The following is a 27,445-nucleotide window of genomic DNA, read 5'->3' as shown; positions in this document are numbered from 1 at the left end:
CTGCCTAGTCTGCAGTTAAATCTCCTCAGTTTTACAGTAGCCTTAATATTTATTTGACGAATTAAGTGAAATCACTTCTATGTTCTGAGTACAACTTTCAGGTCAGTAACCCATATATGACAAAGTATGAAGATTTTACATAGAACAGTAGTGTAAAAGAAAGAAAAAATGAAAGATGTGAGCAAAACAGCCATAGAGTAAACCACTTAAAACCCCTCGTTCACTGTCAGCACCAATATTTCAGGCAAAATGAATGCAAAGAGGCTGCAAAACATTACCAGATGAAAGCAGTTGAGTTTTGGAGGTGGCAGGGTTATTCACAGATTATATTTAGCCTAAGGAGGCTAACCCACTTAGGTCAATCCATGTCCAGTACAGAGAAAATGAGAGAGAGACTTATTCAGAAAGCTATTTTGAGCAGAAACTTCATTTTGGGCAATTTGAACAGACTTCTGGAAGAGCCTTTCTCTCTATGCATTGACTACATTGGGAGTCTAGGGGAGACTTGCCTTTGTAAAACTCAGTTTCTACTTCTGAAAACAGTCTCAGATGCTGTTTCCATTGGGCAAAAACCAGTTTACTGTATCACCCATCAGAGAGTCTGACCTTTATGGAGAAGTATGTGAAAATGTTCAACTGCTTTTGTTTGCACAGAAAAAATATATTCAAATTCTAAATCTAGAATAAAGTAATGAAACATCTGCCTAATTGTGCCTGTAAGCCTGGGACAACAGTTCTCCACCAGGTGAGAACTTCCAGGCAAAAATCTTGAGGAGAGTTAGAATAATAATATAAGTGATCAATGACATTTCATTTTATTTCCTCTTCCAGTTCTGATCAAAGTACAGAGAAAGCCAACTGATTTCACTCCATGAAGAAACAGAGGCGATCAGCCATCCAGTCTGATGTAAACAGCATTTACTTCTGGAATTGCTAGTAAGACATTACAGGAGGGCTGTTTCAGAGACTACAATTCCCCTCCATTTCTCCTACATTTATCCATGAGAGTTCTAAAAAAAAATACCTGCAGCAAACAACATGCCAGTCCTTCTTTGGTTTAAAAAGCTGCCACGTCAACTGGTAACTGTAGAGAGCATGAAAAAGCCATGGGCAGAGTGCTGCCACCATTTCAGGTGAACAAAGAAAAAACCCATGTTGTTCAATAAACTGCTGAATGCCCTCAGGACCTATTGAAGTCAGATAAATCCAGAAGTGAACGTTGCCCATAAGGTAGAATTAGAGAAAACAAAACAAATCAAAACAAAGGTGTGGGTTTTTTTTCCTGGTGACAGGCTTAAATATCAGTTCATATACTCCTCAAGTATTTCCCAAGAGTAATGACAAGATTATGAAGGCAGGATTTTCCTTATCATCCACCTGAGGAACCTGTAGGTATGCTGACCCCGAGAAGCATGTATCAAAGCATCATTTCCTTGTTTAATATGTGAAGTATTCTCCTTAGTTTGATTAGGTTATCATCAGTATAAAAAAAGATGTTATTTACTTAGGTTTCTTTAAATACTATGAAGGCTACACAAAGTGCAAGGTCACTTTTAAAAACCATCAATCTTCCTTATACCCAAACCGCTAGACAGGTGTGTACTTTTCTCACAGACCTCCTGTTTCACTGTCAAGACTGCTGCTTTTAATCAAGCCACAGAACTACTCTCACATCAACAGGTTACAAGGTCAGAAGCAGCCTCTTCAGCTTGCTGCGAAGAAAGAGTAGGGATTATGAGACAGAAAAGCTCTTGTTCGCAGGTGCTTACTTATCAATATCATCATTTTTGTTTCTACTTCAGAGAAAAGCCAAGATGCCAAGAAGGAACAAACGAAAGCTTTCCTGTCAAGAAGGTATTACAAGGGATTGTCTGCAGCATTTGGACAGCAAACTAAATATGGCTCTTAGTTGGGGATTTCTTTGCTGATCATTCACAGGTATCTTTTTAACACAGCAAGTTGCTGGACTGAATGTCTTATTTCAAACGATTGATAGCCTCTGTATAAAAAGTTCTTGGCTTGAGATATATATATATATATATATATGAAATTATATGAGTAGCAAAGGGTAAAAAAAAAACATTAGATGCTTTCCTGTCCTCTGCCCCTTTCTCCACCTGGGTGAAAGCTGCTTTCAGACTCCAGTTTTTCTTTTCAGAGTCACTAGAATATCAACTCCTGTAACAGAACCAATAATGAATGCATGCAAAAGTGAATTTAAAAAGTGTTACTTACATATACCATATGTGTTTCTGAATATGTTCTAGCTGTAAAAGAAAAGAAAACAAGGAATTAGTGCTGTAAAACAAAAAATGTAACTCCATAAGACATTCTTATCCAAGGCTTATTCAAGTAAATTCAACATTCCAGAGATGGATCTGTGAAAACAACAGTAAATTTATGGGGCATAAAGAGCATGCTCATCCTCACCCACCCCACTGGAAACAAGATTATAATTCTGGACATAAGGAATCAGCCAGGAGCAAATCCCAGGAAAATGCATAAAAGGCTTCACAGGCAAGTGTTTTGGCACTCTAAGCCCTTTCCCTCTATAACCTGACTGAAGTTAACAAACTGCTCCTTTCTGTACGTGTGTAATAGCTGATTCTTTACATCTAAAGTTAATTTTTAGTTTTGTTTGGGGGAAAAAAAAAGAGAGAGAGAGAAGGAAACAGAAACAGGTTCAAACAACCTGAATAAAAAAAAGAAATCATGCATATGTGATATGATCTTCTCCCAGGACTCAGTCTTGATTGGCTTCACGTTTATCATGAAAATCTAAAGATCAAGTAGAATAAGGTTCTATGCCAAAATAGTACAATTTTTTGTTCCAGTACCTAAACATGAGACTGCAAATTTCTTCTACTTCCCTCTTTCCTGTTTCACACATGAGCATTTTACCATGTAATGAAGGACTGATCAAAGCTTAACTGTGGCCCTGTTCACCTACAGAAGGCAGATCCCAGCAAACATCATATGATGACCATGTTTTCCACAAGCACGGGGAAAAGAAAGCAACACCCTTTTTCCAAGAGAAACTCTTAACAGTAGAGAGAACAAACTGTTCATATGACACGCTTACAGCAGAACCTTCCTTATCTGTTTTTTTTTGAAGCATCACCACAGTAGAAAAGAACTTTTCATAGATGCCCAGGGATTTATTAATTATGCAGACAATATTTCTTATATTCCTCATTACGAAGCACCTTTGTATGTGCAGAACAATACACATACTCACTGCATACAGGCTTGTGTTGTGAGGCAGGGGAGAGCTGGAAGGAAACTCAAGTGCTAACAGCTATAAGATGAAATCACAGACCCATTAAACTGGTCAGGAAGAACAGAGACAGCTGTCCTGCTCTTATTACTTTCCACTTCAATTCCAGAATAATGAGAATCAGAGAGAAACAAAAGAAAAAAAAAGAAGAATGGACAAACAACAAAATCTCAGAGATAGAAAGTAGGTGTTTGCTACAGACAGCGAGGAATCAGAGACCTCTGTGCTATGGAACAACAGCTCTGTGCCTGGGAAACCAGGAAGATCTGAGGTTGGCTCTATATGAGATAATTTTTTAAGTGAGACAGGGCTTTTCCTGAAAACAAAGAAACAAGGGAATGCTGCCTAGGAAAGCATGACAAGAGGCTGAAGGGATCAGTATGAGAGACAAACAGCCTCCTTTAAACCCAAGACTGTATCAGCACTTCAATCAGAGGTGCAGTTGGTACTTGCATATCTAGCTGTCTTCCAACCAGCCCAGGTGCTGGGAGCATCAAGGCCCCCCAGCACACACACCCAGGGGCCCAGGCAGACTTGCACAGCTTCCAGCTGTGGCCTCAGCTCTGCCACAGTAATTCCCTTCATCACAGTTCCCCTTGCATTTAGGTAGTTCTTTCATCCCTGCACTATTAAGAGAAAGGTGGAGTGTTCCTGACACACTACCATCTCTCCTGACCAGCTTAACTCAAGGAGACAAGATACATATTATGAGCATTCTCCTAACAGCCTGGAGACGCAGCCCTCTTCCTCCTAGTTCTTTGCAAGCTGGGGTGCAAACACAGAACATAAGAAGAGCCTGTTTAGTACAGCTTCCATGGGACAGAATTTTAGCATGATCACTTATCAGGTCCATAGTACTGTGAGGATCTGCTAAGGAGTGTACCGTACCTCCTTGGCTCGGTAAAGCCACCCTATGAGATGCATATCTACTCGTTATTTCACATACACCATGTGGAGGGTTAGAGACATTAATGATTTCGGACAAGATGCAGATGATACAGCTAAGCGATGTCCAAGCCTCTTTCATGCTTGCTTCTCCTGCTGCATTTTCTGTCTCTGTGGGTCACACTGCTCTTTTGTGCCTGTGATACACAGAAATGCCATGGCGAAGCAGACAACAGCATTTCATTTTCTGAGTCAGAGAGGGGGAAGAAAGGAGGGTCACCAGTTCGTGTCTTAGTCACAGAACCTCTAGGCTCTTTCAGAGAAGATGTCAAAGAGAAATCCCTTCTGCCCATCCCTGCTGATCAACCTCCTTCAAGCTAAGGAACCCAAAGTATTTTTCTGAAAGAGAAGCCCCGTAGCATCCTGATATGCATTTGAAGGTGTATGACAGCTCTCCTGGCTCCTGTTTACCCACACATCTGCCATCCAACCCACACCAGAACCACTGCTGTGAAGTACGCTGGGATATCCCAGATAGGAAAGGTGTTCGACAAAACCAATTTCTGTTCTGATTCAAATGTAATTGCATTGAAATGTTATTACAAGTGTGCTTGCTGCTGCCAACATCTTCACTGCTTCTTTAAAGGTAATTAATTAATGCTTTGTTGCTTTTAATCTGCATTAAAGTGACAGGAGGGTTATGGGAGGGCGATGGGTTTTGACAAGGAGAAGTCTGTATGCTTTTTACTCTGCGATGCAGGAGAGGGAGATACACAGTGGGAGCTAATCTCACTCCCCCTGCCTTCGTTTAAACACAATGTTTAAATGCATTTAAGTGACGAAGGCATTTAACAACCCTTCCCAGAGGGTTCTTCTTGCTGTTTGCACATGAGTTTGCCAAATTTAATGCCATTTTATGGAAGCTGTAAAAACGCTGCTTCTTAACATCTCCTAGCCACTGCAGGCAATTGTCTCATGACGTCATCTCTGAAACATCAAAACATGCTCAGATCCATTGCACACGCACAGTCAGAGGAGAGGCTTCTGCAAGCTAAAATGCTGTAATGGAAGGAGAGGGGGAATTCCTTTATCATGGTTTTACGTAAAAATACTTCAAATATATATTACACTTGTATATTGAAGTAGCATCTAGGAGCCCCGCTCACAGATGAGAGACCTGTTGTGATACAAGAGCTGTACAAGCTCATAAGAAAAAGAGGTCTCCCCCCCAAAAAGGAGCTTACATCTGAATTCTAAGGCAGGGAACAACAGATGGAGACAGACAGGCAGATGGAAAACAAAACAGTGCTGTCTACATCCTCGGCACTGATCTCAGCAGAGTGATTGCCAAGCTAAAAAGTTATGACCCGAAGAAAAACTTTCTCAAAGTCTGTGGATATGGACGAGGGCTTCTGGGCTTAAACTCATGTCAAATTTCGAACTTCCCTGTCCAGAAAGGGAACAGTCTCAAAACCACCCGTGCACTAAATCGACCCACATCTCAGATGAATCTTCTTCATTCAGAAGATCCTCTAGACTGAGCTTTAAACCTACTGTATCATGTCAAGATAGAGGCTTTTCCTGACCAAAGGATTCGAGCTAGCAGTGCAAACAGCGCTGGTAGACTCGTGATCTGTGTCAGCAGTAGCAGCCTCCAGGGACCCTGACAAGGGCAAGGTACCACACTGATACATGCACAGTGCATGAACAGGCCCTTGGCAGCCAAAAGCTTACAGCCTAAATACATCAACTAGACAATTACATCTATTCTACAGGTGGTGAAGTGAGATAATTTAAAAGATGTCATAGGCACCTTACCGTAAGACCTTCTAGAAAAATGAAGAAGGAATCAGGGTGAGTTTTCACCTTTTCATTTTTTAAACATTCTTTAGATGCTGTGGTCCATCATTAGCATACATTAGACCAAAGAGAAAAACAAAATCAAACAGAGAGCAGAGAAGAGATTCTGAAAATGTGTGTAATTTAAGTTGGCTAATATTCAGGGACAGGTATTTCAGACTATGTGGACACCCGACATAAAACACAAGTCATAGAATCATAGAATCGTTACGGTTGGAAGGGACCTCATAGATCGTCTAGTTCCAACCCCCCTGCCATGGGCAGAGACACCCTCCACTACACCAGGTTGCCCAAAGCCTCATCCAACCTGGCCTTGAACACTTCCAGGGATGGGGCATCTACAACTTCTCTGGGCAACATGTTCCCGTGCCTCACCACCCTCTGAGTGAAAAATTTCTTCCTTATATCTAATCTAAATCTCCCCTCTTTCAATTTAAAGCCATTGCCCCTTGTTCTAGTACTACATGCCCTTGTAAAAAGTCCCTCTCCAGCTTTCCTGTAGGCCCCCTTTAAGGACTGGAAGGCTGCTATAAGATCACCCCAGAGCCTTCTCTTCTCCAGACTGAACAGCCCCAACTGTCTCTGCCTGTCTTCATAGCAGAGGTGTTCCAGCCCTCGGATCATCTTCGTGGCCCTCCTCTGGACCCGCTCCAGCAGCTCCGTGTCCTTCTTGTGTTGGGGACTCCAGAGCTGAACGCAGTATTTCAGGTGGGATCTCATGAGAGCAGAGTAGAGGGGCAGAATCACCTCCCTTGACCTGCTGGCCACGCTCCTTTGGATGCAGCCCAGGGTACAGTTGACCTTCTGGGCTGCCAGCACACATTGCCAGCTCATGTTGAGCTTCTCATCCACCAGCACTCCCAAGTCCTTTTCCTCAGGGCTGCTCTCAATCCATTCTCCGCCCAGCCCGTACTTGTGCTTGGGATTGCCTCAACCCATGTGCAGGAACCTGCACTTGGCCTTACTGAACTTCATGAGGTTCTCACAGGCCCACCTCTCCAGCCTGTCGAGGTCCCTCTGGATGGCATCCCTTTCCTCCAGCATGTCCACAACACCACATAACTTGGTGTCATCTGCAAACTTGCTGAGGGTGCACTCGATCCCACTGTCCATGTCTCCAACAAAGATGTTAAATAGCACTGGCCCCAGTACTGACCCCTGAGGAACACCACTCGTCACTGGCCTCCACTTGGACATTGAACCGTTGACCACAACTCTTTGAGTACGACCATCCAGCCATCAAGTCATTCTACTCTGGAATAAAACGTCAACACTGGAACAATTACAGCTTTATCAGAATAGCTTATTCTGCAATATCTGCTCTGATCCACCTTGCTCTACAGACAAAGTTTTGATAATGCTCAGCCATCTTTAAAAGGAAAGTGGACCAAAAGCTCCTTACTTTTCCCCCTTTGCCTTTGTGTTTCTGTAGAAGAAAATACTAGCTAAGAATGCAAATGGATTCCACTACAGGAGCTGTAATTCTCTGCTGTAGAGATGCTGAATCATTTGAAATCTCCAAAGAAAGAAACATTCACTTTCAGAAGAGCACATTACTAAAAGAAACTTCATCCTGCAATACCGCAGGCACTGTAAACCTTCCATAAGCCTTCTCAAAACTTGAAACTAGTTCACTTTTCCCTCCTCACACTATTCCTACTAGAAAGCTGTCCCAGAACCCCACTAATACCCAGAACCCCACTAATTTCTAGCCTACTTTCTGGTAAGGCCATTTGACATACGCTTGGTTTTGTGCCACTATCTTCCTTTAGTTTAGGTAATTCTTCTCTTCCTAGTAATTGCCTCTAATGAACATGCAGATGACCAGCACAACTTTTCTTAGACATCATCTGTGTAGACTAAGTGGAGCTCTTTCAGGCTGTGCTATTCAGACAGGCTCTCTCAAATGCCGACCACCGTAGTACTCATACTTTGTCTGATTTCCTGGATTACATGGATTCTTTTATTTTAAAGCATTTATTTCTTTTATTTTAAAGCATGTTTAGTAAAACAGGCTGCGGTGGTTTAGCCCAGCTGTCAACTAAATGCCACATAGCCGCTCATTTACCCTCCCCTATCCCAGGGGAACGGGGAAGAGAATTGAAGGGAAAAAGGAAAGGAGACCTGTGGGTTGAGACAAGAACAATTTAATAATGTAATGAAAATAATAATAATGATATATGAATATATATATATATAATGATAATAATATATATAAAAAAGTGATGGACAGTGCAATTGCTCACCACCTGGTGACTAACACCTGCCCTGTCCCAGTAAACGATTCCGAAACAGGTAAGTCCTGACTCTGCAACCCTGGAAGAGCGAGAGGCCCAAAAAGAGAACGAGAGGAAGACAGCACTCCAAGAGTGAGAGCCTCTGGAAAAGCAAAAGCCCTTCTTTATGATCAACCCTCACCTTTATACTAGGCATGATGTTGCATGATATGGAATACTCCATTGGCCAGTTTACCCCTCAGTCCTCAGTCTACATTCAAATCATAAGGGCAGTTGTGGACCTTTTGTCCTGGCCATGCTCCCCCCAGCCTGTTGTGCTCCTGCACACTGGCAAGAACACAGGAAGCTGAAAGTATTGAAGTCTGAGTACCAACTGTAAACATCAGTGCGCTACCAACATTATTCTCATAACAAATCCTAGATAAAACCAAAACACAGAGCTCTTCTAGCTGCTAAAAAGAAAAACTAACTCTGCCTCAGCTGAAACCAGGACACAGGCCCAGTAAAGGAGAGTGGTCAAGGACGTCCCACTAACCATACTCGAGGCTATGTAATATATGGTGAGCATGAACAATATTCTACTAAGACATAATAAAGTCTTCTTTCCATAAATGAATCATATACAAAGAAAGGTAATGTCTATTTCTTAAGGCAGGAAAGGGCCAGCAACGATAATTCTGAGTACGCTCCTCTCCATTAATCCTCTCAAGCTCTAACACTGAAGCCGAATGATGACAGCTAAACGGGAATGCTAGTTCTGGTTTTGTCGATCATTTTAACAGATGGAGTGAGGAAGGTGTGGGTGTGCTGTGAAATGGCAATTACTGCAGGGAGGGAAATGCAGTTGGATGAAAAGGAAGAGAGATACAAATCAAAAAAAAGGAACAAAGCAGAGGGGAACAGAAAAATGAAAGAAAAAAATTCTAGTGACCTTATATTTCATATATTTTTCTGCTGAATTCACCAGTGAGATACTGAGCAAATGATCAGTAATGCTAACAGCTACATCTGTACTTATTGTACCCAGGCCACAATTTCACTCAGACCTTTGTATAAATATCAAACTGATTCAAGTGAGATATTTTCTAGGAATAGAGGCTTCCAAATAAACCCGTATTTACACTCTCTTTCACAGGACACAGCTAAAATAGAATTCAGATCTCTCTTCAAAATGAACTATATATTCCTAGCTCCTGTGTGGTAAACAAAGAGCTCCCTTCTGCCTGGCAATCAAAGCAACCGGCACGCTATCAGCATAGAAGTGTGACAGCAGCAGAGACAGCAAACCCTAAAATAATGAAAATAAAACTGCAGTTAATAACAAAGAGCTATTCTTTTTTCCTCCCAGCTCTCAGCTCTTGAATGTGTTTTATTTCAAATTCTCATTCAAAATTCACTGGTTAGTGCTGCTCAATAACTATCTGATCTGAGTTTTTTTCCTCCCTAAGGAAATAAGAGCTTAATTTTGACCAAGGAAAGGGCGGTGGTGGTGTCACTCTGGGACCTTGAATTACCTTAACTATTTTCTTTCTTAAGTGTGTACATTCTTTGCTGTATTGCACAATTCAAACCATTTAGAGACTATGCTCTATGGCAAAACTCAGTCAGAACAATTTCAAGAAGATCTAACATCTGACGATCTACTCCCCGGCATACTCCAACCATCAGCACTAAGATCTTTGAGAGAAAAAAAAACCAACAACAGAAAAACCATTATGTTTATATCATGGAAAGGAAACTAAGATAGTGTTCATGACTTTCTTGGTCATGAGGAACAGTTGTCTCATGTCTCAGGGTATAGCCCTAACCTCTGCAGCGTTCTTTCCATGAAAATACTTGGAAAAATATTCTCTCTTTAAAAATCTGTTTTGAAAAGGCCTTTAAAGTGCCTAATACTTACCCCCACCTTGACAGTGCTACTTATGTACCGCAAATGTGGTGGCTACGGGGTTTACAGAAGTAGAAATACTAGTAATAGCATAAAGAGGTTTTCACCTGTGTTGCCAAATAGAGCATGACCTGGTTTTGTGACGAATGAAAGAAAAACCCAGCTGCAGCTGTCAGGTAATACTGTAAAGAGAGTTGTGAAGGGAGTTTCAGTTCACTTCTTAGCAGACAGGTGTCTGCATCCCAGAAGCACCATCACAGCTGGTGTAGACTGATGCTGTTGTTAGCAATCTCAGCAGAGAGGCCAAGCGCTGATCTGAGAGTTTATTTATAAATATTTTAGCAGACTGAAGAACCAGGAGGAGTTTTAAATTTACATTTCTTTATGAATACTCCCACTCAGAATCTGTGAGCTTAGTAAATCTGTATAAAATCATCACCACAGCCTGACAATAGGATTTACAAGGGCAACATACCCATAAAGGCAGAAGCCTCCACTGACAAGCAGGCAATCTTGCTTTCCAAAACGATTTTGATTGCTAATTTTTTTTAATTCCCCAAAACATTAACGCAGTGTTAATGAAGGATACAATCACTACACAGAGCTCACCCTCGCAGGGTCTCTGTTGTAGTGATGGATGTATCCTAGATGCAAAGACCCGGTGCTGAATGCCAGGAGCTCAACACTGTGGGCCTAATCGTGCTCAGTACCACAGGGCACGAGATGGAAGAGCAGACTAGAAGACACTTGCTCTGAAGGCTGCTGGGGGATAATGCAGAGCATACGCAGGATAGAATACAATGCAAGTTGTGTGGCATGACGTGAGAAGCCACCACTTCTATCAGAAATGTAAGAAAAGCATACTCTGTTTAATTGCAAAGCTTCAAATAACACTCCTAACAGTTTTGACCTTCACACAGCTGTATCACATCCCTGACAAACTACTATACCAGCCAGGAGAGCCAGACTACTCAGAGGGACTCCAAAATGTGCTAATGGGTCAGTAGCACTGTGATGATGTTATGAGGGATTAATTCTAAATGCCCACTGTTACTTATGAAGGAGAAATATGAGGGTGGAGAAGAGACACAAAGGTAATCTGCCCTCATGATTCAAAAGAGAAGGTAACTAACTTCTTCCCAAAGACTTCACCAACTCCCCTCATTCTTTGCTCAGGAGGAAACACACCGGAGTGGCAGTAAATCAACAAGTTACCTTAGCTATTTGACCGTAACAGCAATGAGGAGACAAATGAAGCCTTGCTCACACGACTTGCAGCAAACGCCTTCTTACCGTGAGACGTTTCGAGGCATCCACTTCAATCATCCCCCGCAAAAGGTTCTGACAGTCTGGGGGGATAAAATGTGGCATGTGGAACACTCCACGTTTCACCTTTTCCAACAGCTGCCTCAAGTTGTCGTCATCGAAAGGCAGGGCACCCTGCAGGGATGTGACAGAGTGGTGGATAGGAGAGACGAGTGAAAGGGAATTGGAGAGGGCAAAAGGAGAAAAGCCAGGATAAACATGGTGAGAGAATGGAAAAGAGGACGTCAGCTCATAATGAATTATTATAGTAAGTGAAACAACCTTTTTATCCATGGAAAATAAATAATTTCTTAGTGCTGCTGTATTTTCTTCAACATACGAAACAAAATTGAGGACATAGTTTTTTTATTAGACCCTTAATTAGAAAATGAGTACCAGGATAAAACATAATACAAAATATGAAATTGCCTTTCCAGGCAAATTCACCAAAGATGCATGGATTCACTTAAATTCAGCTCAAGCTTTTGATCTGCTGGTATTCCTCCTGGGCATACTTTCACAGAAGCAATGTTTATCGTCTCCTTATTTTTAATCTTCCTGAGACACATTTATTGCAGACATCGAAAAGGAGGTGAACAGCATTTGAGAGACTTTCAGCAAAGAACATCCTCTTTCTGATGGAGCAGCGAAATGACACAGCTGAAAGAAACCCTAAGCAACATTAATTAGCCTTTGGAAGCAGCAGATATTCTACCTGTTTAATATACTCCATCCAGTTCCCATGCTGTGGTCAGGTCATCAGTTCCTATTGCTTCCCTACTGTAGCTCACTTACATGAATGGCTTAAGGTTTTTTTAGCTGAAATTACATTTTGAATAGATCATCAGCTTGCCACAAAAAGCAGCAAAAGACCTATCATTGCTGCAAGGACAAAAAGGAAAAAAGTTGAAATCTTTAGGACAACTCCATCAACTGAAGCTGATGCCCTTTTATAGCAAGCCTGCACCTTCCTAGATAGTCTCACTTCCTTCTTTCACTGCCTAATTCTAGTAGGTGCTGAGCTTCCTTGATTTCCAGAACGGTTTGTGGGAAGCTGCAAGCTGTCAGCTGCTGTGATAATGAAGCTTTAAGTTGTCAATTCTGGCACTGCTCTTACTATAGCGAGTAGTGCATCTGTATCGGCAATCATGCGTCTGTGGTTTACAGAGACCAGCAGCTCCATTTACAGAAGCCTCGGAAAGCCCACCTGATGGCACCTGCTACTGGGCACTATTTACTGTTGTTTGTTCATTCAAGTGGCCTTGGAGAGAGAGCCTCCCTGTCTTCTGTAACCAATCTTTTGAGTTACCTACTTTTTTCCTAACCTTTCCAGACTTAAAGGAAAATCAATTCTGATAGTTCAGTACTTTGGCTAACGCAATTTAAGCCACGACGAAGTCTGCAAGGCTGCTATGTGGAATTTCCTGAAGGTAACAACTACAGCTCTTTTATTACTACCACCTGCTATTATAGCTTGAGACTTTTTGTAGGGTTTCTCCTGACATAATTGACTGGAGAGCTCTCCACTCTCCATCAATAACAGACTTATTTCAATTGTTTCACAGACATATGTATACATGTAGGAACAGATGAATATGCAGCAACAAAGAGACACCAAATCTTGACAGAGAATCTTCCTGAAAATGAAAAGCACACTCCTACAAATCCTAACCATCTTGACATATTCTCTCTTCTATTCTTACAAACTCAAGAAGTTATATTAAGAGCTCATTATACAGTTCTATTTTATCAGCCATGCAAATAGCTGCTCAGGAGCAAGAGTTGACTGGGTGATATATAGCGAGATAGTTAAAATTCTTCCTTTGCAACATCAAGACAAAAAATCTAAAACTTCAAAAATGTCAGTGAATTGTAATCACTAAAAAGAAAAAAAGAATAAGATTGGTTAAGGTGAATCGAAGCATCATACTGAGATTACTTCAAGGTACTTTGATTCGGGCCATTAAAAAAATTATCGGCATATTTTTAAAAACAAAAATCCTTTAAAATTTTTGAATATTTAAAACAAAAATAATGTGCAGAATTTAACTGATTGTACATCGCACAAGTGCTTTTGTCAAAATAAAACATTTAAGTGAAGCAATTAGGTTTACTAATAAATGTATGAGGACATAAAAATTTGACATAAAGCTTGTTATTTTTATAATTGTAGATTATAATCTGAACTATCATAGATATAAAAAACTTAACATGCACATAAAATCTACTTCCATATACAGTATTCGATCTGCACATGGTATATGCTTATATGAACATAAACAGTATCATCCTACATTACACTGTGGAAATTGGTAACAAATGCCAAGCCTATCTGCCTTCAGCTGGACATTCAATTGTTGTATCTTTAGGAGTATTACATTACCACTGCAAATCAGAATAAATTCCACAGAGAATTCAAACTTCGATTGAAAGAAGGATAAGTTACAAGATAACACGTTTTGAATACTAAAGAAAATATTACTGAGCCAGATGGAAAATAATTTAAACTTTGTACTACTGGCTCAGTTTTATATTCCCAAGTTTACCAAGTTAAAATGTAGCTCAATACTTGCATGAAACAAAATTATTGCACTCAAATCTTCTCTTGATAAAACACTGCAGTTAATGTATGCATATACCTAGTGGAACACATACATGCATACAGCAGAAAAAACAAACACTTCCCAAAGCCAGCTGTATTTTGATCCTGTGAAGGACAACTTATTTGACAGTCTCCATATCCTGGAGTTGTAACCCTGTGCATCTTTTCCAGTCAAAAAATGTGCTGCAATATCACAACATGGCAAAGAGCATTTATGGAGACAAGTTTTTGACGCTTGTCTATGCTCTCTGGTGCAGGGCAGCAGCATTTCAAAGAAGCAGTGAAATACTCCTCACACTTTTCCTTTGGGACTGATGTAGAAACAAGAGGAAAAAATGCAACTGAGAGATATAAAACCAGGGCAACTAAAAAAAACCATCTTTACATGATGTCAATAGAATCACGATTATATACAGCAGCATTTTTGGATTTCTCTTTTCTTTTTAAAGGACAGCACAAAGAAGATGACTCACCACTAGCAACGCAAATAAAATGACTCCGCAGCTCCAGACGTCTGCTTTCCTTCCATCATATTTTTCTCCCTGCGCAGCAATGACACAGAGGTTCAAAAGACTGCTCACTAGTAAATGAATTAATTATCCTTGAAGAACACGAGAGGGGAGAATGGGAAACCCCACATTTCAATTCAGCCACCTGCGTCCTAAGGTAGCCTTCCCAACTAGTAGGCCATGACACAGCCCATTCATCGAATTTTTATGAACGTGCAGTTTACAGTCTTATCTGGGATCTGCGAGAGCTCATCAGAAGTGGGGAGAAAGGCAGGAATGGTCAGCAACTCATAAATGATTAGACCTGACACTTAAACAGTGTCAGAGGTGCATTAAGGATGTCAAGAAGGTGTTTTTCTCTTCCCTGGTTCTTCAGGGAGCTTGTCACCAGTCACATTATTTGCACACTCGTAGTATTGTATGGACCGTCTCTTCTGTACGCTCCTTGCTTGGCTTTACATTAAAGATATGCTTTAAAAAAGAGGAATCTTGGCCACTGAAATCTTGGATACTTCTTTTCAGAGGACAAAGGGAGAGTAGAGGGAAAGGAGAGTTGGTATTGTTTAACGGAAATCAACATCACTGACAGGCAACCCCGGTTCTTCTACTGAAATGACAGCTACATCAGAGACAGGAAATCGTAGGGGACTGCATCCCCTGGGTGGGAACATCAAGTTAAACGCGGCTACTGTACTTCTGTCTCATCACATGGCACGAAGGGTACTGCGAGAGTAACACACCATCATTCCCCTCATGTGGTCGATGTGGCTTGATTCAGGGCTGAGCCAAACGAACAAAACCTTAGTTATGTTCCCTGTGTCCTCTCCAATGCTGTCTGCCTTGGACAGATTTCCTGTACAGAGGGTCGATCTCCATACATGCAACGAGTGACACTTCAAAACCTATATTTATACACACTAATGTTAACCGACTTACCCGGATGACTTCAGGGCAAGCATAATGTGGTGATCTGAAACACAAAATAGAATCCAATGAGCATGTAACAGCCTGGTATTTACGGATTACGTGCATTTCCATTTTGTTTAGCAGAATCACGATTGCCTCACTTATAGGTAATGCCAAGTGTGCAAAACCAGCACTTTTCTCCTTACCTCAGTGAGAACACACTTCTACAAAACTCAGATAATGGCCAAGAACTACCACGATTCAAAATTCTATGGTCCAACTATGAATTTCTTCAGAGCGAGGAAGGAAGAGAAGACCAGGCATGTTCTCTGACTATGTAGAATTCCTACTCTCTGATCCCACCCTTTAACTTGGTCTCGTATCTCCTTAGAATGCAGGCCCACACGGGATAGCCTTTTATAAGAAAAAAGACAGACCAATATTTTCAGACCAAACCCACGCATCTGCAAACCACTCCTTGCATCGCATCTCTTCTGCTAAGACTGCTCTCAGTTACTCCAGTGGTCACAAAAGCTGCCAATACCTGATTTCAACATGCAATATTTATTTTCTTTTTTAAAAAAAGGATGGACAGTAGTATTACCTAGTAAGTTAATATATTCTTTTCACATCCTTCTGCCCGTATATCTCCAGTTTGATTCCTGGCTGAGAATAGTTAATTACTTCAACTTGCCAGGTAATCATTTTAATTCCTACAGATTATAGCCACAGCTATTTATTTTATAGCCTTCATTAAAGTAACTTGACAAGTAAAAGGGATGCAAACTGTCTGAGACCTGTCTGCAAATCATGCTATTGTTTATACTGACACCTCCCAGCAGTCCCTGAGCCTGTCTTCATTTGTGCATTTGTTTCTTGTGACAAACGCAATCATGGCTGGGCAATACCTGTCTCACAAAGTAATAAGCAAAACAGAAGCACAGAGAGGTTGGCTTTGTGCTAGGATGCTACATTAATGCCCAGCGAGACAGCCCATTAATTGAATTTCCATACACACTACACTTATCTTATGACAAAATATCATCCCATGGGCATGGAACACCCCGATTTGGTATCACAGCTTTTGGCAGACCATGATAATAAACTCAGGGTACACTTGGGACTGGAGCTACCTTGACAGCAAAGCTTAAGCGAGGAGAGAGAAATGCAGTTGATCCCTCACAAATTTTAGTAAGGGTGGAATTCAGAAGTTTAGTACAATATTTAATACTCCCCTACCCCCCATTTAAGAGGTTATCACAGATATTCTAACCAGGTCTATCTGCTCAGTAGTGATCGCAAGCATCTTAATTTAGACTAGATTTCATAAAAACCTTGATTCAAAGTCAAAACAGACCATGAAAACCAGAGCCTTCCGTCAGAGAGCTGGCCAGAGTTGCCCCTTGGGAGATCAGAAAGAATGGACCTGTGCCTAGTAGGCAGGACAGACTACTTGGGCTTTCTTGGCAGCTCTGTCACTGGCAGCCATATGGACATGGCCAAGGTTACTTAACATTTTTAAAAGCTGCACCTGGCAAAAGTTTGAAAAGGTAACCATGAGTCTACTCTTCTGACTGGTGAGATGCCACCACAGCTTTCGTACCTCACAGGAGTTCGTATGCCTGAATTCCCTGGGATTTGTATGAGGCTTTAACCTTTTGGGGCAAAAGCTTCTGTAGCAATGAAGAGCGTAATGGTAACAATAATGAAATAAAGCTAAAGCAGTCAGTAATGTGCACAGAATTGTTGCTTCTTGACTAAGTGGGTGCCGATTTGGGGGACTTGCAGCATACTGCTGGCCGCTGCTGGAGAGAAAGTGAGGCCAGAGTGAGATTCTGAATTACTTAATGTTTCCAGTCCTCCAATGTATATTGTTCCCTATGAATTTGCTTCTTTATAACAATTCAACAGATATTCTACACCTGTTGTTTTTAATATCCCAGAGCCTTACCCCCTAAACAGTCATGTCGCTGGACTAATGCATGATTTCACAAGCTTTTAGCTTATTAAATCATTAAGTTAAATTATTCTTGTGAGAATGCTTGACTAGTGTTTTTTTTTTTTTCATATCATTAAAATGGTATATAATGCACAGGCCATCCTTAAGGCACCCACAAATCAGAATTGAGGAGCTGCATCAGAATTGAGACCACAAACCAGGACTGGACAAGCACAGTCAACTGTCACCAGTACTAGATTGCTTAGCAGAGCAGTGAAAGAGGGCAGTACGGGAGCTGGAGGGAAGGTAGTAACACAACTATAATTTGGAAAAAAAACATGGTAGCAAAAGAGTAATTACATCAGATCATGGACATTCACTCAGTTTAGTCACCTCAGAAGAGAAAGACCAGATCTAACATAACTTCTATATAACTGAGCCACAGTAGGTTTACTGGAATACATATCAGCGGGTAACAAAGGAGGGAAGACACAACCTAGGTAACTGTTGAGCTCCTGTCACTTGGCATGTCCGAGTTTCTCAGTCTTGCAGGCATTTTAGCTTCTGTTAGGGACGATGCTACCATTGCCTTTCATACAGAAGGTGAGTCATGCAGATACAGAGCACCTTAAATGGCTACTACAAGTGGTGTCTGTGGCTGAGCTAGAAACTTCAGCCAGACCTCTCAAATCCTGCACGGTATCCTGTACAGTTCAGCATCATCCTTCAGCACAATACTTTTCGGGTGGCCAGGCCATCTGGCGTGCACTGGAAGAGTCAGTATCTCAGTTTGCAGAGTGCTTCTGAGTTTTTATTTGTATACAATGACTCCAACAAAGATTTCAGAACTCTTAATTGCGGATGCTGAGCAATGCAACCACCATGCTAACATCCTTGAAAAGAATAATGTCAGTGTTGTGAAGAACCCAAGATAGGTATGTACCTACTTATGTGTCCCACTAGCAAATGCACTTAGAGCATTTACCTCCCTGAGGTCAGCTAGAGTACAGTGGAATCTGCTAAGGTGTTTTACAAGGCATCACCAAAATTCTGCTAAAATCTAGGAGACTGGGTGGAGAAAATGCTCTGATTAAATGCTCTGATAAATCCTCTGAACAAGTTGGATTGATTCGATCATTCAACAGCTGCCCAGAGAGCATAGGTTTCTGGCATAGCCATTCTGAATTCTTGCCAGCACACATTAGCTAGATATCTACAGCATTTTGGCTAACAGTTCTGAAAGGGATCCTCCGGCCAGCCAGAATCTGTAGAAAACTCATTTCCATGCTGCCAATCACAGAGCAACTTCAACTGCTTTAAAGAGAAAACTCAGATTTAATCAAAAATCTATTTATCTTTCTACAGATTCATGAATATTTCTTTGGCTCTTATCACTAATTATTCAATATACGTGTGTCAAGAGCAACATTCCCTGCCTCTTCCCCTAGGCCATCTTCTCATCGTTTAGCTACATCTCTGTGCAGCAAAAGCTACAATCTGCCCTTGGTAACAAATAAGTATATCGCTCAGCAAGATCAAGAAGCAGTTGCTGCCTGCGGGTCCTGCTGCAAAAAAAAGTACCTATGTTGGCAGTGTTTATTTCAAGGGTGATGTTGATTTTCCCAGGCTAGTCTGCCTGGGGCAGGAAGGGCTCTCTGAGTGGTCATTCACAGCTATGACTCTAGGACACAGTGATCTTAAGGATCTTGAGGGACTTTAGCAAAGCATTTATGTGGGATTTCAACCAGAGGAAATAAGCTAGAGCGCAATGGTGAAATCCAGGACAGCCCTGGTCAGGCATTCAGAAAGAAATGCAAATATCCTTGATGTATCTATCCTCAATTTTATCTGAGAAACTAGAAAAGTAGCTCTTGATCTATGCACATCAAGATACAGCACAGATACAGCAGCTCTGAGACAACCAGGGCCGTATCTTCAGTGCAGACGTGATGTGCCTGTGACCTACAGGTTTCATTACGCAGGTAAGAGAGACCAGCACTGTGCACACACAAATCGACTGACCGCGTACGGTTTATCTTGGAATATACAGTAACTGCTTTTCCAGAGGAGCAGTTGGTTGATCAAGAAGCACAGGGAAAGCCTTTTTGAGTGATCTTACTCCACAGTGTGACAAATCATGTGTCACACTGCCTGATGGGTCCCCAGGTCCCATCGAAGATGAGTGTCCATGCCTGGGTCCTTTGGTCCCATGCCTTAAGATGGTACTATCTGGGGAAGAAAAAAAGCTTCTTTGAGTGCTGTTCTTCAGGCCTCACAGCTGGAGGCAGAGTTTCTGCAGAGGAGGAGGAACAAGAAATCTCCTTCCCTCTGTTTTTCTTATGCATGAAGTTACCTTGAAACAGGAGGTTGCACATGTGCACTGAAGTCCTCCCACGTCTAGCTGTTTTTGCTGTTGCTCGGATGCTTCCCCCCGTTAATCACCGTCTCCAAGCTGGCTTTCAGTGACAGAAACTACCCACTAGCACAAAAGGCTGCCTGTGCTTTCCCCCCATGCTGGGTAGCAAGGAGCTGAGATGAAGGGGAACGCCAGAGAAGTAGCAAAATAAATAAAGGGAATTCTTCAGGAGCAGGACATACATCAGAGCATCCTGAGTGGAGAAAGTGACAGCTACAGATCACATCAGAAAGCAAGACGGGGAGAGACTGAAGAAATGGTTCCAGTAGCAGTGGGTAGTTAAGGCTGCAGTGAAGGCAGTAGCTGTAGGTAAGGCTGTAATTAAGGCAGGAGCAGTACGTCAGGCTGAGTGCTATTCTGCCATTAAAGCTTCAATTCAGTCATTTAGCTTTATATGAGAAAACTCGGCATCTAGCCCTCAGCCATCCTACAGCTGTTTACTCCTTGAGCACAATTACATTTTTGGGGAATCTGCAAATCAGTTCATTAACTAATATGTCAGTTCAAGTTATTAAGACTTGGAACCTTTAAGAGATCTTAATCTAAAAAGTGAAACAGACCCCTGTTTTAAAAGGGATAAAGATTGCAAAAATTCAGTATTGAAAATGGTCAGAATTGCTAAAATAAAGCTTGAAGAGGTTATACTGTACTCTGTGGGTAAGTAAGTCGGGGCGGGGGGGGCAGTAGATGTGCTGCTGTCCCTAATGCCTCTGTTTTACTTGTGGCCGAAGGTGGAAAGTCTGTAGCAATGTGAGGGAAGTTTAGCATCAAGGACAAGCTTGTGATAGAGGCAGCTGATTGACACACCAGGGAATCAAACTCTCTGTCTCTGCACCTGCCACGGAATCCTTCTGTGAAAGAAAATAAACAGGTGCCTTAAACGGAGACGTTCACAGGTAATTGTGAGTCGCAGGTTCCCCAGTTTTCAAAATCACAGTGTGACACGTCCCAAGTTTGATTTACAGTATTTATAAGCACGTGGAGTAGCAGCTGCAGTTGGTAGGCACTCTGCTCTCCAAGGAAAGGACTGTTATCTAGCACTTAGTATTCTGAGATATTAGGCCCCTGAGTATCCAACTGCACACTCCAAACTGGTTGACAATTTTGAGTTTCATTTTGCAGAATCGCGTGTCCTCATCTAAATGGAGATAACCAGATAAATGTGGCAAACATAATACGAAAACAGAATAATTAATATTTGTAAACATAAGATGCTACGATGAAAATCCCACCTAGCATTCACGGCAAGGCTTGAATGCAGTGAGCAGAAATTATGAATGGATCCATAAAATGAATGATGAAGAAAAATCGAACATTAAATAGCTGTTTATTCAAAAAACCACACCATCCAAACACCAAATGAGGCAAAGATTTGCTGGAAGAAAACTGTACAAGCTTGTAATTAATGGCCATATCCTAATGTGCATAGGCTAAGTTAATGTTACACTGGCAACCTGAAGAAAAGCGTATCTTAAATTCTCAGTGCTTGATTTTGCAGACTTAAAGCTATTTTAACATACCTTGGAATGTATTACAGGTGAGGCTGGTATTAATGGTTATTAATAAGGTCGTCTGGTATTTCCCTTTATAATCCTCATTTTAAGCTGTTTATGACTTACCATCGACTTAACAACTTACAAACAATTTTCCTTTTTCATCTGCCTCAGACTGGTTTCATGTTTGTGTGCACAGGCATGTCGTGTATGGGCTGAAACATTTCCACTATTTAAGTCTAATCTAAATTAAGTGTTTTTTCCTGTCAAAAAGGAAAATTTCTAGTATCCTCAACTGCAAAGAGAAACTTGAATATTTGTTTGCATTCTCTCAAAAAATTTACTCAAACTGCCACTAGAAAACTTGCACTTGCAGCAACCTCCATCCAGGAGGATTCAGTGTTTCAAAGCTGTGATGAGTGAAACGGAGAGAAGTGAAGAGACAGCAAAAATTTACTTTGCCAGGTCTCTGTAAGGAACAATGGGGAATTAGGAAGATCTTTCCAAACTCCCAAGAATTGCAACTCAACAGTATCCGCTTTCAATCCTTCATTTTAGCCACAAGCCCTCTTAGTTCAAGAAAAGGGAACAAGGTCCAGGGAATGCCCCAGCCCTTCCTACTTTTCCAAGACTCCTTCAGAAATGAATGCAATTTATGTTCAGAGCAACTTGGGCACTGCAATGCTTGTTAAGATGGAGAACTGAAGCAGAGAAAGGCAATGAATCTTGTCCAAGACCACCCTGAATGCCTTCAGCAGTGACAGAAATCAAGCTCAGATCACCTGGGTTGCAGTCCAGAGGTTTAACAGTAAGGTACTCACTCTTCTTGCCTAGTGACAATTCAGGATGGATTGGGCAATATCTACCATTCTGAAACACTGCAAGGCAGCATGCTGTGAAGAATTGCTGTGAAAAGGGACAGGGGAGTATCTCTGCATGCCGTTGCCTGGATGGGTAAAGAGGAGGAAGAGCCGAAGAGATCTAAAATGACAGAAGCAGCATCCTACCACATCTTCCACCTCCTTGTCCATTGTTTGCTCACAGACCTCCCCTGCTCCTGGAGGAATGCAGAGACTCACTGTGTTACTTTGACATTTCAAGGACCATCTCTCCATGAGGCTGCCTTGCTGTGCAATTTCTGCAGTAAGCACAATTATTCTCGCAGACCCTACACACAGCTTCTCTTCCCCTCAACGGACTAAAGACACATGTTTAAAACTACAGCCTATTCCTCTGTGGTCTGCATATGCAGGATATGCACAATATAGCCTTCCAGTAATGGGGGTTCGTTACGATCAAGACCCAATGTGCAGTCTACCAGTGACAAATTACATGAATGAAACAGCAAGTCCATTCTTACCTCTCTCTCCTACACAAACACAACTGAATTGAACTTTCATTGTTTTCTCCATATGGCCATTAGTGCTACTCTGCAGATCTCAGGCGTAGCCCCCAGAAAACACTGACTGAGGTATGCAATACAGCATACTTCAAGCTACGTGATTATCTTCGTGAGACCAGTCAAGGCTCTGTGGTGACCTAAAGCCTACGCAAACTTTGGATTAAATTTAGCAGTTCACTTGTGACAGCAAAGAATTTCTGATTGCACTCTAACCACTTTGCTGTACTGACAAAGTTCGCTGCATCACGTGGCTTAACCCCATCTGATCCTCCCACTTTTGACTGACAGAAATACCTGGAGACTCCTTGCGTGACTGTCAACGGAAATGTTAGAGTTTCATCTCATTATCAGTGTTCACAGCACAGATAAAACCATTCTGGAAATTAACTTCTGGGTGCACGGAGGAGCATCTCATTAAAGCTCAGTATCTCAGCCATGATTCACTCTGTTTTGTTCCTTTTCATGCCGGCTGAAAGTACCAACTGCAAGGGTAGGTAAAATCGTTGCCTTGAAAAGCTCTGAGGTTGGTTACTGTGTGTGCTTCAAGGGAAAGGGAGTCATAACCGGATTGCCTTTCTTTGTGAACAGTGTGGCATACTGTTATATATTCCTTCCTTCCTTCCTCCCGTCACTCCCTAAACCAGAGAGATCACAAGACACCAGTATCAGCCATGCTGGGCTCCATGCCAGGAGAACTAATGAAGTGGTGTAATAGCTCACACAGAGGTCTAGTGATTGGCACCACACTTAAAATGCATCTGCAAGGCAGGAGATCATACCGTTGCTGCTGTGTTCTGTTTATTACAGGCACGTCTCTTCCGTTCCATTGATTTCTTTATTAGTGCGTTTCAAGGCTGCCATGTGGGGGCTGGCTCTGCTCGACGCATGGAAGTTTGAATTCCAGCACAGCTTATAGAAAAGAAGTCTCCTTTTGAGACTCTAGACCTGGATGACAAGCCTGGTGCTAAAAAAGACATGGACTTTCCCAAGAGGTTCTCAAGGAGTTTGACAAATTGCATAGGGCAATGTGAGACCGGGTTGGTTTTTACACTTGTTTTTTTCATAGATTTCATAGATTTCTAGGTTGGAAAAGACCTTAGAGATCATCGAGTCCAACCGTCCCTAATCCCCATTAAACCATATCCCTAAGTAGATCATCCTCCCTATTCTTCAACACATCCAGGGATGGGGACTCAACCACCTCCCTGGGCAGCCTATTCCAGTGGCTGACAACCCTTTCAGAGAAGAAATACTTTCTAACATCCAACCTGAAGCTCCCCTGACTAAGCTTATACCCATTTCTTCTTGTTCTATCACCCATCACTAATGTAAAGAGCCCTTCACTCACCTCCCCACCATCCCTTCTCAAGTATTTGTAGGCTGTAATCAGGTCTCCCCTCAGCCTCCTCTTCTCCAGGCTAAACAGCCCCAACTCCCTCAGCCGCTCCTCCTAAGTTTTATTTTCCAGCCCCTTGACCAGTTTAGTTGCCCTTCTTTGAAGGGGGAAAATTGTATCTAAAGAGTATAGAGGCTTTGTGGCAACTGCAGAGAGGACTTCATTTCCTAATCTAGGGGGGAGGTTTGAAAGCAGCTGCAAGCAACAGATGTGCAGACTCATAGCTCCTTGCTTTTCATCCGTGCTGGTAAGAGGTCAAATCTTGACTTGACATGGACAGGAAGGAACGGGTGGGTCTCAGTGTACTCATCAACCAGCATTCAATCACATCATGAACTTCAAATAATTTTGCTATTCATTATTCATGACTTGAAAAGCAGAGCTGTACCGCTCACGATTGAGAGGCAGTGGCTGGCCTGTACAGGGAACCATGACAGCTCCACGTCTACCCTGAACGGCCTTGGCTCAGAGCACAGACTGAAAAAACATGGGCTGCAACCAGCTGAGGGCAGGGCTGGGCTGGAGTCATCAGATTCACAGTACCAAAGGCCAGGAAGAGTAGGTCTGTATGGGAGGAGGTGGAAATCTGCTACTACTGTCTGCAACTCCAGTTGCTGAGCTCACTGTTGTAACAAATTCAGACACAGCTAAAAGCTGGTGTAGCGGTGGCCAGGCTCGATGCAGCTGCTGCCCTTGCCACAGCTCACTGCAGCAGACCCCTGCACAGTTGACCTGGTGTCAAGCCATAGCTATGGAGGGGTGAGGGGACCATGGTCCAGTGGTGTCCCTAAGAGGCGATGGTGACGAGAGGGTATTGCCCCCAGAGAGGACATCTCATCCTCGGCCAGGCACCAGGGCTCTGCTCAGCTGTTGGGCTTATTGCTGGCTCCCTTGGAAATTCCTAGAGAGCTCTTGCTGGCCACTGAATTTCCATAGAAATGTTCGTAGATTGCCTTTGCAATATTCCTCCAAGCAGCCTCTTTTGTATCTACATTCATGCCCTGCTTGTAACTGCAAAGGACCCTGCTGCCTCCTTGTCAATCCTTCAAGCTGAAATGAAGCAGTGTGGATCACGAACAGGAAGAGCTGCAAGCAGGCAGTCCGGTCAGGACATGCAAATTCCATTTCAGAACCCCTAGATTCGTTTCTTTTTTCACCTCCTAATATTTTTAAAGCCTCTTCTTAAAACAGCCAACACTACTGCTTTCTGTTTCCCAAAATAATATACTCAGTGAAAGTAAACACGCACCAGTGTGCAGATGAATCCAAACCTGAAAGCCTTGATTTTTATATCCATATGGGACACCTACAGAGTCCTGCTTTTCACTGTAAAGCACTTAAAAACCCTTCTTATAGCTATCTTATACACTACATGCATCACATCAATTTACTGTCTTGCTGGGAAGTAACAATGCACAGTGTAAGCCTGCAGGTCTTTATTGAAACACTTACTACAGACAACTCTTATGACTGGAATCTATCACTGATTTTTGCAGTAAGTTCTGAGACACTCACCCACAACTGGTTTCTAACAAGCTGTCCCCAACCTGCAGCGATGCCATCCCAAAGTCTGCTATCCGGATGTTGTTCTTTTCATCCAGCAGCAGGTTTTCTGGTTTTAAGTCCCTGTGGCTGTAAAGAGAGGATCAAAGTGTGAGTTAAATTATCCACAACAGCTTTCCCACTCCAAAACTTGTTCTTTATCCAGCATAGCATCCAATCTATTGTATTTTAATTGATTTCATTTTTTTTTCCCTGTCTCAGGCAGGAGAACACACATATCCAAGATCCAATCGTTGCAATACTGTAGCCCGTATCCCAAATGCCCATTCCTGATGAACGCTAGGCTTAAGCCTGCGTTCATTTCCCTGACAGGAAATGAACATCTTCAACTTCCAGTGATACCAACACAATACGAGGGAGAGACTGAGGGAAACAGGTAGGAGGAGAATTTCAGCATGGATTTAGAGCTGATACACTCCATCACATGCCAGCTCCTTAAGGTAGGAGGCAATACCATCAATATATTCTGTCAACAACAGGAAATAAAATATTAGAAAAAAACATCCTTGGTGTAAATGCTACTGAAAAAAAGCCCCTATTAGGAGTTCTTTTCATAGGCATATGGCTTTGAAATAATTTTGAGTAATTAGCTCTGATTGAGAAATCCCTTCAATCCAGCACTCTTTATAACTGAGGCTGCCAGCAGTGAGAAGGAAGAGAGAGGATTCTCTCCTTTCCATCAAATCTTGATTCTCTTATTATTTGGCAACATGGGAAGAGCCAGGCAGCCATGATATTCAGGATGGCAACTCCTGCTTTAAATCAAAGGTATCATATATTGACTAATTTATTTATCTCCATTACCCACAGCCAACACCAATGTGCACCCATGTCTGCTCCTTAGTGCTCAAGTGCTTTTGTACAACTATTACATTTACTCGATTTTATATCCAAAGACAAAAATCTTGCACAAAATTTGTGATGACTTTGCTTTGTTTTCTTTTTATTTGCAACTCTTGAAGAGTCACAGAGATGAGAGAAGCACTTTAGGCAGACTAAAGAAGCAGCTCTTTTCTTGGTTTTGCGTGTGAGTAGGCAAAATGAGTTCTTGCTAATGAAAGGTCTTGCTAATGAGAGGTCCAAATACGAGCGCTCAAACCTTGCAGGCAGAATGGTCAGCTTCGGTGCCCGGTCAGAACACAAACCTGTGGGAAAGGGCCAGCCAACAACACGTGCCAGTGTCTGGCAAACAACAGTCATCTGCAACAACGGTTCACTAAAAGCAGTTACCCTGACCAGAAAGTGAACTCAGCAGAAGAATCAGCATTAGGATAGTCTAGCCCAGTGACACCCATAACGGAAGGAAGCCAAGCGTAATTCTGCCTCTATACCACTGTAAAGGGCAGCCTCTGCCCTCTTAGAGAAACATGAGAGGCGTGACAATGCCTTGGGAATGATCTCCTCTGATCTGAAGAGAAGTCTGGAATGATCAGTTAGAGACAACTCGTAAATAATACAGGTCAATTCTATGCAAAACCAGAGCACATTGTAATAGGACACCTGGGCAGTGTAACAGATCCAAAGGAGACTCCCAGTAAAATAGCACACGTTCAAAGCAGGTAACAGGGCATCTATGTTATCACTGAGTCCTACGATTCCTTCCCCTTCACTTTTTAAAGGGCATAAAATTTGGTCTCCAATCTTGTATAAACATGACGAACCCTGCATGTTGAATGGTCTTGTTAACCACGGACAAACAATCCAGTAGATAATGGCACAGCATGATTCAGATTTGTGCATATTTTCATCTGACAAAGCAAAAGGTGC

General features: G+C 42.1%; 1 protein-coding gene across 1 annotated transcript in view; it reads right to left on the bottom strand.

Annotated features, from left to right (window-relative positions):
* The window catches only part of BRSK2 (BR serine/threonine kinase 2), a 339,934-nt gene that overhangs the window by 60,185 nt on the left and 252,304 nt on the right, over nt 1–27,445 (bottom strand). Inside the window, 5 exon segments of the mRNA XM_086612849.1 lie at nt 2,236–2,267; nt 11,441–11,587; nt 14,528–14,596; nt 15,500–15,533; nt 25,631–25,747. Coding sequence (XP_086468975.1) covers nt 2,236–2,267; nt 11,441–11,587; nt 14,528–14,596; nt 15,500–15,533; nt 25,631–25,747 — 399 coding nt within the window.

This window comes from Tauraco erythrolophus, chromosome 6, assembly GCF_009769465.1.
Source record: "Tauraco erythrolophus isolate bTauEry1 chromosome 6, bTauEry1.pri, whole genome shotgun sequence".
Classification (NCBI taxonomy): domain Eukaryota; kingdom Metazoa; phylum Chordata; class Aves; order Musophagiformes; family Musophagidae; genus Tauraco; species Tauraco erythrolophus.
The sequence above is the reverse complement of the archived record's forward strand: the minus strand, read 5'-3'. Positions and strand labels throughout refer to the sequence as shown.